We start from the raw sequence: 16,063 nt of genomic DNA on the forward strand, positions 1-16,063 counted from the left end.
CTCCCAATCTCAAAAGTGAAACCAGGAGAAAGCTGAAAGAAAGCTTTGTTTCAACACAAGAGGACTGAGGACTACTAAAATCTGTACAGCAGAGAGAAGCTACTGTATTTAACAGGACATCAGACAAGCCCATTTTTTATACTCAGATTACATGAGATATAAACGCACCAGACTCTGTTATATTTTGGACTTGATAAATTAAACTATAACCCTGGTGTATTTTGAACTTCACAAAATAAACTCTAACCAGAGGCTGTAATATTAGTACTAGATTTTAGTTGATCATTATCACAGAGAAAGGCGGAGATTTCAGGGAAAATGAGAATAGTGCTCCAGTAAAGCTGGATGTGTACCTGCACTTTGATACTTAGATGATTTGTAATGAGTTTTACATCATATTTTTAACATAAGTGGTTTATGAACTGTTTATCGTCCCTGGTAGAGATGGGAACTGCTTATTCCCTTCCAGATGTGTGTTTTAAGGAAAAGTCTGCCAGTGTCTGACTTTCATGTAAATGCACCTTGCTTGCAGCAAGACATTTTACTTTTGCACTGGTTGTTGTTCCATGGGATTCTTACAGGTGCCACAACCACTAGCCTAGGGGTCTATACTTATTATGAGGGTTGATTACATTGAGGGTCAAAATCTTTTGCAAAGAGGCTTTGAAACATAGGTGAAGTGCCTTAGATGACCCCAGAGGAAATGTAATTGTATGAATGTTGTTCACTGTTGTTGACAAAAACTCCTTAATGGGCATTAATAGCAGCTAAGTTTGTTAGAAAAATGTAGTAAAATCGCAGACATCTGTCACTGTATAATTCCACGTGTTAGCTTCTGAGCTGTTTTCAGTCTGTGTCTGGCCTGAAGCATGCTGTATGTCTGGTTTGCTGTCACCGTTAAGGGGTGAACTAATATGTATTGGTGATGGCAATATCTCCCATTTCTTTTTGACCCAGCTGAAGATAACTGTGCAACAAGTAAAGTACTGTATGTTTAAGAAGATGTCTTCCTTGTTGGAAACGTATTCACATTCAGTGTTCACATTCAAAATGTACGTTATATTCTTCATACTGTGTAATAAGAACTCAGCATTAACAAATAAATAACTGACAGACCTGGTTGCACATTCACATTTCAGGGCACTGCTTCACTCACTTGGACACCAATTATGAACCTCTTACAAAATTTAGTTAGCCACAGAAGGTCAGCGTGTGGGGAATTTATAACAATGGTGAGAGGAGGTCATTTGGCCCTTCTGGACCTTTAGGTAGTTAGTAGTTAATTAATCCAAGGATCTTATGCAGCTGTTTCTGGAAAGAAGCCCAAGTATCCACTTCAACTACATGACTGGGTGGCTTGTTCCACAACTGTTTTGTTAATGCTTTGTGGGAATTGTCTAATTATTGGCAGATATGACATGATATTGGATTTAGCAACAGCAGCCAACAGCAGGACCCTTGATTTTACTGCTTGTTGGCAATTTAACTATTTGCCAAGGAGACTGCTGGACTGGGTGGAGCAGATGTGAGCGGTCTTCGACACTGTTCCAGTCCACAGCACAAACAAGTGACTTGTCAGAGTGCACAGTTTACAAGAAAGTCCAATTCAGAACAGAAATCCATCCGTCTGAGACGTTTAATGAGTCTTTGATTTATTAATGTGTTGGGAAAGGAGCAGCTATAAAGTAGATTTGTTTTAAAAAAGGCAAAAGAGTAAAACAAACACTATAAGTGAACTTAATTCTAGTGGACTGTTCATGTGCTACTGTAGTTCTTCTAAACATGTTCCTGTACCAGTACAAGGGGTCTCAAAGTAATACATCTGATAGCAAACAAATTCTTTTGTAAAAAGTGAAATCTCAGGTTTAACAGGTTTTTACAGCCCTGCTGTAGTAGGATATATTCCAGCCTCTCAGGAGGCTTGTCATCAAACATGCTGGAGAAAATGGCATTGTTATATAGAATGTTACTGATGCTTTGTGACAGGATTGAACTAGTAAGGATCTGATATTTTTTAACTCAAAAGATCCTATGTACCACCTGCCTTTTGAAATTTACCATTAAGGGCTTTTGCACCGAAAAATAATCCATTAAACAAATTTTAATAATTGAATATTTACCAAATTATCAAAATGGTAGCTGCCCCACTTTCAATTTCTATAGGAAATAAAAGCTCAATCGCATGGAGATATTTTAGAAATTAAATAGGACAATGTTAAATGCAAAATATATAATGTAATGCTAAATATATTCTGCAACTACGTACCCGAAAAGATTAGTTCTGGTGTTGGAAAATTTGAAAAGACAATGTCAGCATGTCTACTAGCAGCACAAAGGGCTCATCGATCAAAGAAGCGCACGGGCAGTGAGTCTGGCTTGTCTTGAAATCATGTTTCGTTTGCCTGCCTTTTGCTACTTGTTTAAACAAGTGAAGATTGTTAAGGAAGTCAGTGTTTTGCTAGATTTCTTGCATGTTTTAAACTGAAATGGAATTTCACAGTTAACTTATTAAAAACAACAGGATACAATTCTGTATTTGTAAAATGTACAGTTTGGATCTTTTTACAAATGAGTCAGTTATGATCTCTGAACAGGTGTAACTATTATGATGTATGATGATGTCTACTACTGCAGCAGACTTTCTTTCTTGCTTACACATGTGAAGATCTAGCAGTGTAGATTTATGGATGCAGGTGTCATAGTTACTGGTATTTGTTTTTGTTTCCATAATTATGTTGGGTTTTTTTTAAATTTGTAGGCCATGGTCTGTTTGAGATGGGTGGTTATGTTGCTGTCCATTGATACAGTATATGATTGATATTGTTTTTAAGTGTATCTATTTAGTTTCACTTCACACTATATCATATCAGCCATAACCAGAGTTGTGTGTTTAAAATTAATCCAATTAAATTAAGTTGGTGTACTGTGTTGGAGTTTTTTGGTTCTGTCAAGCAATCTGTGCATGAATGAATTGATTTTTGTTACAATGAGGTTTGTAGTGCTTAGTTATATAAGAGATGGAAAATAAATTTCCTTTCTGCTTTTGGATACAAGGCAAAGTACAGAATAACATATTATTTCTTAAATTCATATTCAGCCAGTCTAATCTGTACTGTAATTACTAATGTAATATATTTTGCTGCAGAAAAATAGGTTACAGTAATTTAGTGGGCATATTAATTTTTTTTCTATAGTTTCGCAGAATACTTTATAGTTCGTTGCCAGCTGAATACATTTTTGTTATATTGTCATTCAGTGGCTGTAAAGTCAAAGGACTGCTGCATGGAAACTGTGCTCAAATGCACAATGTGCTGCTTGAGTACAGGTATTTTTCCATTTCTAAAAATGACAAACAGATGAGCCTATGTTTAGTTAGGGCTTGTGACTTTTTTGTTCCCTATACTTATTTTAAAAGTTTTTTTTTAAACCAAACCTTTTTCAAATGTGTCATTAAGAATTTTATTAAGGTTCAATCTGCAGTGAATTATGTACATTTACCACAAGGTCCTGCCATCGTCTTTTAACCTGACAGTAAAATAAAATGTGTCCTTGGCCTTACACTTCAGTGGGCTTGTAGAGAATACCTAGAATTAGTACTTTGTGGAAAAGTATTTGTTAAAGGAGTGAACAAAAATGGTGCCTGTACCCTTCAATATCTTCCTGTCAACCGCACCTTTCACACAGTACCACACGGTATGATTTTAGTATGGCTTTGTTACCTGTGACAAGTTTTTAGGACAGCTGTGAAAGTTTTTTTTATTTGGTTGAGAGAATGGAATGTTTTGTGATTGTTTTTAGTCTCTTTTAAAACATAACCTTAATTATTTCATTTTTAAATAAAATTAACAACAAATAATGCTACTTTAAATGCAGTTTCAGGCATCGTTTTTCAATTTTCATTGCCCTTTATCAAAATAACGTTTAGGGCATTTTTGGTGCAATTTTAAGTGCAGTAGTTTCGTGATGTATCCAAAACCCTTTTAACATACTTTGGAATAAAAGAAGCTTTGTGTCATTGAATGGGCTTGCTATCCTGACCTTATCCTACTGCATATTCCTCAACTGAGAGAGCTATTGAGTATTTTTATTTTAAATCAGCACTTCCATTGTTTCCCATTGTTTAGGCTTTTGTACTGAAGAAACGTTCTTTTAGTGCTTTTCGATTTCTGAGGCTCCATACAGTGATCTTCTTCTGCTTGTTCTTTCCTAGAAGCCAATTCAGTGTTCTGTATTAGAATTGTATCCCAGGGATGTAACTGTAATGTTTGTGTATGCTATAGAACTGCCAATAGCTTTTCAGCCGTGAAGATTAAAAATAGATCTTTTCAGTTTGTGGAGCAGGGGGTGAAAAAGCTACCATTATTTTTTTTTTATTTTATTTTTCTCATTTTCTCATAAGAACCCAGTCGTGAGAACATAATACAAATAATTTCAGGCAGAACTTAGGAAACGGGTCTAGTAAGACTGCCATTGAATTTTTAAACTAAAAATTAAGAATCGACTTGATTTCAGCTTTGTCACATTACACAATCCTGGGTGTGAAATAGTAAATATATATTTATTTATTTTTTATTGTAGTTAAGTGCCAATATGAAACTGACAAACAAGAAATTGTGTACTTAATTAAAAAAAAATATATAAAGATCAATAAATGCATTCATATGATAAGCAAGTTATGCCAGATTTTGGAATGGTTTAGCTAAACTGTATGTAGAAGGAAAACATACAATTTAGTTTACGTTTCAAGAGGATAATTGTTTCGAAATGCAGTATTACAAAATCTGGTGTTATTCAGGTCTATTTGATTTTCATTTTATTTTTATTTTTCCCAGTCTAGGACATTATTTTGAATGGTAAGGGATTAGGTAGGGTGAGGCAGTAAAATGTACAAAAACAGGATTCGTGCATGACACCATGGCAAGATTAATAATGAACGCTTAGTGTGGGCTTAAAGATACAATGTATTATCTTCAGATAGCAGAAATTGCTGACAGGTTACAAGTTGAAAGAATCTTAAGCAAATGCTGTAAAATATTAGAAAGCAATAGCATGTGAAGTAATCCTTATGTCAGCTGTAATACCCTTCGAAAAAAAATAAATTTGTTTCAGAGGGAAAACAATAAATAAAAATGGAGTTTGTTTAATATTATAGCATAATTCTAGTGTTGAAATTCTTGGGTTTTAATGTTTCAATTCCAGAATCTTTCTCTGATGTCATAAATTGAGAAAATGTTGCTTCAGTTGTATGGATAGTTTGGCTTTTGATGGAATTTTCAAATGACCTCAAAACCAAATACACAGCACATCAGTTAAAATGTTTTGCTGTCTTTAAATATAAGTTTGAGCATTTTATCTTTAATCTGAGTAAAGCCCTTTAAGTATATCGTTTGAACAGATAAAGATATGTAATCAGTTAAGGAAATATTTTCAGGAACCTGACTTAACTGATTCAGAAATAATTTAGTTGTAAAGGGATAAATACAAAGCTGAAATATATTAACAGAAAAAAACATTTAATTTTCTTATAATTAAATTGTAGTGATTAATTGAATCACTAAAATTAAAGGTTCAGAAAAAAATAAGCCAGTGTTAATATATAATTCTTCATTATAAAATAAATTGAAGGTTTTACACACAGTTTTGTGCTTCTGAATCATTTAATAATTATTATGTGCTTGGAGATTCATTATATAATAATTCCTTACACTTATATACCACTTTTCTGGACACTCCAAGTGCTTAGTTTTGCATATATATTTACAAATAAAAAAAATAAAATCTACATGTAATGTGTAATGTACGTTATAAAATTAAACATTTTTATTACTTTTCCTTTCAATATGTCTTAGAAAAAACTGAAATTATTTTGGTGTACTTAATATAAATATATTATTTTGAAGGAAAGTTGCAATAAAATTAAAAATGTGGATGGTATATAAAAACTAATTTGAAATTTCACTATTAAAACTGTTTTTTCTGGCTGGGATTTTAGAGCTGCTTGTTTATTCCTGCTTTCTTAAAAGCATTTAATTCTATTGGCCTGCATGAGAAAAGCAAACACTACACACAGGTTTCTGTGAAGGAATATTTTCCACAATATTACCTAAGGACTTCTTTTCACAGCGCTGTTCATGATCACAAACAGCGGAGCCTTAAACACAAATTGCTCTACCGTCCACATTCTTCAAGTGACGCATTCATCATTACAAGCCACGATACTCATTCTGCTCAAGCTGCCTTCTGAGTTTTATCGCAGAAGAAATTAATTTTCTATATGCCGAAAAGCAAAAAATGTATTTCAGGTCATATGCAAATGTAATGAATAGAGTATTTTTCTACCCCATCTTTTATATGTTTACTTCCACACCTCCACATCTGTCCAAAGCAGAAGAGTTTATAATAGTTGTAAACTTTTCACACTTTAAGAAGGTGTGAAACTCACATCACATTAAGAAGAGGTATGAGAGTCTCGTAATGTATTAAAAATATGTCTTAATGTGGTTCTTAAAAAAAATAGTTTTAAAAGAGGAAACAGAAAGATCATATAGTGTTTGTTTTATAAGCAATATTTTGAATTTTAATTTAAAAGTAAATATAAAGAATAAATTAGTTTAAAAGAGTATAAATCTCAAGCTCCCAAACAGTATCAGTCACATTTTGTAAAAGTGAACATTAGCTGTCTCATTGAATTAATTTAATTTATACGTGTTATAACCTTTGATGATTACTATTATTATATTTTCTATTAATTACATGTTCTTTTTACTATGAAAATGGCTTACACTTTGAACAAATTATTGATGCTATTTAGGTTTAGAAAATTAACAAAAAAATGTTTGTCCTGCTTTTAAGATTTGTTTAAATGTTTCTTAGCCAGTCTTTGTGTATATTCATTTGTAACATCGTATATATAAAAATTTAAATCTTCAAAAAGTAATTTTAAAAAAAATGTGCACTTTTAATTTTGAGGACTGCACATTTTATTTTTTATGTTTTTCTTATTTTATATATATAATACATATTTTATATATGTCTTATTTCTTTTTAGCATTTTTGAGCTGTGATAATGTGAATGAATATACTGTACAGGATCAGAAAGTGTCTTGTGTTGAAGGTCATTTTTATTTGGCTTTTTACTTCTTTTGACGGCTGATCTGAACACATGGAATGAGCTTTCATACAGTGACTGCTTTCATGTTAGCCAATCCCTGCAGCGTAGCTGTGCTTGAATACATATTTTCCATTTTATCTCTGTCCAGCAACACATTCATAAGAAAAATAATCTTGCTTCTTGGTGTTTTTTGTTTAATTTGACATGGCAGGAACAATTTTGTTGACCTTCTCCATTTTATTTTTCTCACCACATGATTCTACAAGGCCAAGATTTAAAAAGGGACATCATTCTATTCTATGCAGTGCTCCTTTGTCTGTCCTTAGATTTCAGGCACAAGGTTTACTTCGTTATATGGCTCATTCGGGCCCAGTTTAACGATTATTTCAGTTGGTTAGTTGGTTAGGAACAAACAGCCAACTTGTTTCACCTGGAGAAGGCTTCTCGTTGTGTTTTTTTTCTTTGGCATTACAGTACGTCGTCCTATCATGATTGCTATTACCATTTGGTACTTATTTTATCTACTGTAATATTCTTCTTATATAAAAACAATACTGTATACAGACTACCGAAGTACAAGAAAACATTCCATCATTCAGTGTTCCTGAAGGCTTTTACTCTGGTTTTTTGTCCATGCAAAGTTAGAACAAAGATATTCCACGCAGAATTGTGTAATGTCAAAAGGCAGAAAAGTGTAATGTCAAAAGGCAAATCACATCACAGGGTTGAAAAAAAATCTTATTCAAAATTTAATTGCTCCATATTATTTTCCTTCTTTTAAATTTTTAATATGATTCGTAGTGCCATGGGGAAAGGGAGAGAAAGCCTTTATTTTGTGGGCCGTACAGGAGTGTCAGTGGAGGATTATTTTCTGGGACCTCCTGGTAGATATTTCTTTCCCATCTCTGGCCTTGAAAGAATCTTGATGCTGTTTCATCGCCAGGTCTAACGATCTGTTGTTCTCAGGAGAACATTGACCCACTTTAGCACAGAATAATTAGCCTCTGAGCTATTCATTTGCTTCTATCAAGCAGATGTAAGTGTACAGTGCAACCATTATTTACAGACAGCTATAAATTTCTTGTCACTGTTTTTGCAGTTTCTGAACCCTATATGAATTGCAGGCATCAGAGTAATGTGCTGTGCAAGATTGAAGGTGAAAACCATGCCATTTGCCAAAACGTACAATGTGAGCTTCTTTTGTCATGCAAACAATAACATTTACCGCTGCTGTGCAGCTAATCAGAAATCCAGCTTCAGGAAAGGGAAGGCTGCAATGGAATTAGTCTGCCTGACAGAGATAGAAATAGGGAAAACTAACCACTATTTAAATATGTAGATATTTCCACCCATGGCTGTATGTGCATTTCTACACTTTCCCCTTATTGTTTTTCCTTCTTCATGCAGAAAAAGAATTGTATGGTGGTCTTACACTGTAATCTTAACTATTTTATTTTTAAGATAGCAGTTAATCCTTATAGCTTGTTATACGGAGAGTAATATTTTAGCTTTATTGGGATGTAAGAAAAAATTAATGATGCCAATGATGAGAAACATCCAGAAAACACTGTTAAAGGCTTTGAGCAAATTATTGATGCTCATAAAATATATTCTACCCCTGATTGCATCTAAGATCTCTAAGACTTTTGCACAACGGTGTCGCTGTAAATATGTACTTCTTTTTTTCTGCTCTCAAGAGTCTCGTTATTATTATTCACCTGCACTTCAGATTCTTGTAGTATTCCCCTTAAAAAAGTAGATAATGTAGATATGCATGCTGTTCCTAACCAAACTTACATGAGCATCCAGTGTATAACCCCTGATGCTTCTTTAATAGTTTGATGTGAGCAATAAGCAAATTACATGTTGCAGAATTCTGCTCTTTGTGCTTTTTTGTTGGCATGTAGACTTCTATAAGTCTTCAAGTTTGTTTTGTTGTTGTTTTTTTTATCTACATATTACATGATACAACTAGATTTTTGCTTGGAGTCAACCTTAGAAAATGAGAGCTTCCAGTAGCACAGGACAAAGAGATGTTTGCTTGGATTTTGAAAGAAATCCTCTTTTAATATATTTTAGCACATTTTTAAACTTTACAGGTAAAGCATTGTTGGGCATCCTGTGCATGATCTTCATACAACACTTTGTGAAATTTGGTCTGTGTTTTACAAAAATCAGAATTTCTTCAATGCTTAGTTAAGAAATGTATATTTTTATTATTTGGATCTCTTAAAGGAGGTGATCAAAAAGATTTTACCATCAGTACTTTAATTTTGCCAGTCATTTATCTAAACCTAACTTGTATGCAGTGCACATTCTAAGTGCATTTTTTTAGTTCATCGATAAAAAACAATAAAAGCCATGCAAAAATATTTTTTATAAAATATTTTTCTAAAGAAAATTGTACATAATTGCACAAATTTAGACTGTATGATTTAGAGTTGTCCTTATGCTATACTGTCTCCCTTGCAGAGCAAATTACACTTTACATATATTGAAGTAAATTATTTTTTGCAGTGTGTTTATAAAAATTAGATAATGAATCTGCTGTTTTACAGAGAGTTTCCTAATCAATAGACAGATGGGACTTTATGCTATTAGTTTTTTTTTCTGCCAAAAAGGAAGTCTTCAGAGGCTACCCATTGTAGAAATTGTGCAACCCATTGTACAAAACTAGATACCGAATTAACATTTTTGAATGATTTAGCAGATAGAACAGTGTAACACTCCTGTTTGCTTTTGGGTGGTTACTGTACAAGCTATAATGTCTTCATTTAAATACACAGAGGTAAACCTGACCAAAATGTTCATTGTGAATATGAGTTTTCGCATCTGTGTTTGCTGACTATTCTTTTGCATGGAGTTTGTTAAGCAAGTCTATAGTTCTAGGGATTAAGATTTTTGTCTGTGTGCCATTCGAACAGCAAGTTTATTGTTAAAGAGCAGCTCTCTATAACCTCAGTGAAACTTGGTTTGTACCATCAGGAAGCATGTATCTAGCTGCTATGTACTGTAGTACAGTAAGTACACACATAAAATTTTATACTGGAAAACCACTGTAGTTCGAAGCCACCTTGTATTTGACCTTGAAGATCTCATTGACCAAAACAGGACAGTACGATACATTAGTGGAAATTTATTTAACTGTGTTAAAGAGCTGCAGCAGAATGTACCTATAGTACTTCCTAGTTAAACTGCTTGATCAGAATGCAAGTATCTGATGACAGTTATACTCGGTAAGGGATGTACTTAAGAAATATTGAGGCCCACTGAGTGAGTCAGAAGGAAGACTAAATCCCAACAAGAGGTTGTGTCTAGAAACAATTGTTATATTGCTCTTCAGCCCACAAGTGTTACCATGCACACAAGTAACAGATGTAGGGAAAGCATTTTGAACCAGTAGATGAGAGCAAACACGTTTTCCCTACAATACCTTATTATCCTAAGCGATAGGATGCACCCAACAAAAAGCAGTGTGCTTGGAATCCAGGATGCTTGTTGGATTTTCTCCACTTTTTATTTGTCCTCGGAGTGTCAGTGTGAGGCTCACACATTGGTCGCCTGTTGCTTTTGTTCAGCCTAGGGGTTTGCTTTTCTCACTACATCTTACAGACTCCTGTAGTCAGCCAGGAGCCACACCCTCTGGACCCCCTGGAGCTCAGGCCCTTGTCAATAAAGCCTGCACCTATCACATGTCTTGGCAATTTCTCACGAGGCCCTGTGCTCATGCAGATTTATTTTAACCAGATCGTTTCTATTGAAAGAGTCCTGTTTGCATATACTCCATCATAGATTGAACCCCTTCTTTTTGTCATAACACAGTGTATGAGATTATTTGCCTTCCTGACCCTTTATTTTGATTTACGTATATGTTTCTATACATTTTTCTGTAATATGTGTGTGTGTGTATTGTACAGTATATTGTGTCTATTTTTATTAACTTCAAGGAGGTTTTGGATTTGTTTTGAACTCAATTTTCTCAAATGGTATTACAGAAGGGTTCACAAATCCCTGAAGGATGGAACAGCACTGTTTTACTTCAGGTGCTAATGACCCTGGAAATAATTTTTCCCCAAACCATCTGTGAATAGTAAGCATGAAAGATCTGTATTGCTACCCTTTAATTTTGACTGATTAACAGTATTAAGGCTTTTGCTTCTGTTAAGCTTTGATTAATGATTTAGGTCAGCCCAAACAGCGGAGTGTAAGTATCGGGTGATGTTTTACCTCTGTCTTTTGACTGACTTTTACGAGACCATATCTATCTTCTAGACCGTTAGCTCAACTAACCTTATTGTTTCAGGTTTTGTGGCCATTTTCAACTTTATTTAATCATATCATGTGCACTCCTGTGTTACAATCTCCTACATAACACCCAAAGGGGCATTTATTTCTACAGCAATAAGTCCCTTTTGCTTAAAACAAGAGTTTTGTAAAGTTTAATCTTGCAAGTTTGTTTTATATGTTCTTTTTTGTCTTTACTGGTTTTGCACTGTGGTATTTGTACCTGTTCATTGTGTTTTCTTTTGCCCTCCCACCTTTAGGATTTCTTTATTTTTATGACTTGTCGGTTGCTTGCCGTATATGAAATATACCTTTCCCACATTCTTTATATTTGTTGTGTGTAAATGTCATTTTTGTTTGTATCAAAAGTTGTTGAGCAAACTAAAGGCTGTTCAGTGTAATTATCTTGTTATTTATCTTGTTTTTATTTTTAAGAAATCTCTAAACTGGAACGTGGCAATGTCTGTCTTTTCTGTTCTACAGAAATGTTGAAGGAGTTGAACGAGCAACGCAGAGCGAAAGAATTTACAGACCTGAAAATTATTGTTGAAGGCAAAGAGTTTGAAGTCCACCAAAATGTTCTAGCTTCCTGCAGCTTGTATTTCAAGGACCTGGTGAAAAGGTTTGCCTTCCTCCAGCTGTTGATCTGATCTGTTCTTTCGTAGGGTGCATTTGTGTCGCTTCTTCCCTTCCCTTTCTTGCAGGTGTGTGAAGACTGAGTTTCCTGTCACAGAGCCAGTAGCCATTCCTTCTATCACTCAAATGAATGTACTTCTGTACGGAAAGATCCACCCTCTATCTTACCTTTTCATCTCCATAGACTAAAGTTTCAGGATTCTTGTACCATATGTGCTGCATTTTTATAGACAGACAGGATGTTCCATGACTGGGGATCTTTTAAAAAAAAAAAAAATAAGTCAAGGACTTGTATATTTCCTGACTTTCCAAAAGCTTTTGTCTAGTGTCAGATAAACTAGACAGTTTGACCAAAATTTACTGTCATTGTTTTTAGAATAAAAAACAATTGACACTTGTGATTTTTATGAAAAAGAATAGTAGTTTTGCAGTCTCATACTTGGTATACTTTTGAAGAGTTTTTAAAGAAGGCATTTCCTTTGTTTTATTGCCTGATAATGGATTCATAATTTTGCAGGTTAAAACTTTGGTTATTGAAACATTTATCCATTGAAAAGTTTTTTTTACAGGCACTCCATATCATGTAAAATGAGTATATAAATGGCACATTTTCCTTATTGTAACATTTAAGGTTACATTATTTCTTATAACCTTTCTGAGCCAAAAATAATGTTCTCTCTTTTATATCAGATTAGTACTTTTTAATTTCAGTTTTGCAATTTACTTTCAGCATTTCTTGTCCCTTTGTTGTTAATTCATTAAACACAGCACTATTGTTTTTAACTTGAGATCCAATTTTAACCAGGGCTGAAGCCATGAATAATAGCAGAAAAATTTTGACTTGACAGCCTTCACCTAGGTATTGACATTTTTCTTCTACATAATTCCAGATTTACGAAAATATGTATTTCTTTTTCCAATTGTATGTTTCCATATTTCATTTTACAAATATACATTTCTTATTTAGGGGGCATTTTCTAGGATTAGGCAGTAAATGATCTTAATGACAGACCTAGTAAGCACGTGTCCTAAAATACCTTTTATTTGGCTCTAAGTGACAGACTTTGATGTTGTGGATTTTTACACATTCCAATTCACAATTGCCATGGAACAAACATAGTCAGTGCATGTTTTACAGTGATACGATTCTCATTAATAAACATCTAAAATTATACTGGTGCGAAACATGCTGTAGAACAAGTTTTGCCATTCATGAGGTCTTGGAATAAGATGTTCCTTTTTTATTTATAACAGTTGTTTTCAATGCTACCAGGTTTTTATCTCTGTTTCTAATGCTTTACTATTTCGCATGAGAAAATCCATTAACGTTTTTTCCCTTCAGATCTTATTACATCAGCTGTTGTATAGTGCTAGTTTTCTCCACGTCAGGCTGCAAATCACCTGGATTAGCACAGCAAAGTGCTGCACTGTCCTCAGTGTATGCCGAGGAAATCCATGTTTGCAGAGTGTCTGCAGCTCGTGGCGGGGTAACTTTACACTGGAAGTAAAAATTAATACACCCTTTTATAGTTCTTTCAGTACCTCTGCTTGTGTGAGCTATGTCTTGACTCTTTTATCAACCACAGAATAAATCTCAGTATTGTTCACCACCTCATCAGTTAGAAGACAGCTCAGCACACAGTGCTGACTGCTGCTTTTATGTGCATACGCTCTCTGCTGGGAGTGTTTTTGCACTTTCTGCTCTGAAAACAAAAAAAAAACCTCATCTTTATTCCTCAGCACTTCTCCGGGTGTGCCTCTCAGCATGACTCCACTGTCAGTCCCCCCCCAACGCCTCAGTAATGGGATTGGCTGGCGCAGGGGCATCTGAGGCTCGAAGCCCTGGAGGAAGTCTGATGACCCCTAGCCCCCCCACCCCCCCAACACACAGCAAAAAGTTTAGATCAATAGCATTCATGGCACTTAACAGAGGGAACACGCTTTAGGGCTGCATTTTCTTTCCTCACAGAGTCTAGTCAGTCTAGAGTGGATAGGATGCACATGGATGTGGGATAATAAGATAGGAATGCGTGGTTAGCACAGACCAGTTTCCGTAGTATGTCAGTGCTGCAGATACTACATGGCTCTACATGGCTTGTAATCTTTTTAGTGTAACCTTGCTTCCTGGTTAAAAAAGGATTTTTCATTTTTTTCCTGTATTCACAGTGCTGTTTACAGGAATTTGGCAGCATACCAGATTGTAGCTGATGATAATTTCATTTCCAAAGCAGAAGTCTTTGCACAGTCAAAAGGCTAGTTTATAATATTATGTTGATGAACTGTTAAACATGCAATTAATCAAGTCTGTGTTGATTTTCATGAGATCTCGCCTTGGCCAGTGTTTTAAGCTACACGTTAGAAAATGTAGTTGGTAGTTGAAGAAAGAGTACAGTACATATGTGCAGTGTGCACATAAAAGTATTGTTGTCTGTGAAATCTAGAATTCACAGCCAAACACATCAATGTGCAGCATTTATATCAATGTGCAGTGCCTTACAAAGGTATTCAGAACCTTGTCCTGTCTTCTTGCTTTACAGCATGCAGTCATGACACTTTAAAATCACAGTAAATATTTGTTATATACTGTACACTACAGTACATACTCCATACAGTCAAGGCAAAAAAAAGAAGGAAATAATAAAGATTTAAGCAAAAAAGTCAAAAGATTGCATAAGTATTCAAACCCCTTGCTGTGGCAAACTTAAATTTAGGTACACAATATTACCTTAAAGAACAACACTGCTGAGAGGCTACTCTCTGTGTGCAGTAGTAGCTGGTGTCTATATTTTCTAACTATTTGGTCTAAATGCCAAATTTAGGTTTGACCCAACAACACCAAAGGTATTTTGGAGTGACTTAGGAATAATGTCTTTCAGTGGCTCAGTCAAAGTCCTGACTTGACTCGCTGTCCATAAGTGATTTTTACCACTTTCTTACCACAATTTCACCAAGCACTTGCCCAAAAAGAGTAGCAGCTGTAATTGCTGTCAAAGGTGATTTCACCAAATTCAGTTATCTGAATACCTAAGCAATCAACACATTGTTTTTTTTCTTTAGTTTACTGTAACTTGTAACTGATCATTAGAAGTTTTCAGTTTGAGCATTTGTGTTTTGAGTACAGTATTCAGTTTAAATTAAGCTGTGTCCATCATTTTGTAATTTCTCAAAATGGGACATTTGAAAGGATGCGTTTACTATACTGGAGACTTTTGCATGTCACTGTACAGTATATAAGCTGTATTGTATGTCTACATGTATATCCATAGTACTGTTTGGTACTATGAATCTAAACTAATAATGCTAAAGAATGACATTGATATTTTAAAAAGCATTACTTTTTAGACTACATACTGTATATTGCTTTACCTTGGACTATCTTTTAATACTGGATGGACCGCAGAGGGTCAGGGCCTGTAACCTCTTGTCAAGCAATTCAGCTGCAATGTTAGATGTGAATCGATTGGATACCTGTAGATGAAGGAAAGGGGTTTAGAGAGTTATTGGCAAATGTCAGGAATGTAATTTAAAAGTCTTGCAGTTTTTTTTTCTTTTTATCTCCATCTCCCCTCCGGGCAAACAGTAATATTATACTGAGATGTTAATCATCTTGAGTTTAGTGTGGTTGTCAAGAGCCGAACTGCATTCTGCCAGTTAAATCTGTAAAATGAATTTAAATTAAGTTCAATCTAAAAAGATAGGAGTAGTTTACATTTATATATTAAAATGACCACTGAAATAGTTTTCTACCTGTTATATGTGGCAGTTAAAATCACAAAATAAAATAGCACAAAAAATAATAACGATTCTTTTTAACCATTGCCGTTATTTTAATTGCTAAGTAACTCTGTTTACCATGTATCGCTCAGCTTTAAAACATACTTTATGAAGATGTTTTAGTAATTTACTGTATGCTGTTAATAATGATGTTCTAGGTGCCCAGTGCCCAGAAATATTATTTTGGCTAGTTTATAAAGCTAAATGTCTGTAGCTGGTATATTCTAGGCAGCCCATAAGTAATATGATTCTGTTAAA

At 34.4% G+C, this 16,063-nt stretch overlaps 1 protein-coding gene across 1 annotated transcript in view; it reads left to right on the forward strand.

The window, feature by feature from the left end:
- Positions 1–16,063, forward strand: part of klhl29 (kelch-like family member 29) — a 232,166-nt gene that overhangs the window by 168,049 nt on the left and 48,054 nt on the right. Inside the window, exon 6 of the mRNA XM_088938566.1 lies at positions 11,879–12,017. Coding sequence (XP_088794692.1) covers positions 11,879–12,017 — 139 coding nt within the window. The remainder of the gene's footprint in view (positions 1–11,878; positions 12,018–16,063) is intronic.

The sequence above is a fragment of the Atractosteus spatula genome, chromosome 2 (assembly GCF_055471065.1).
Source record: "Atractosteus spatula isolate fAtrSpa1 chromosome 2, fAtrSpa1.hap1, whole genome shotgun sequence".
Classification (NCBI taxonomy): Eukaryota; Metazoa; Chordata; class Actinopteri; order Semionotiformes; family Lepisosteidae; genus Atractosteus; species Atractosteus spatula.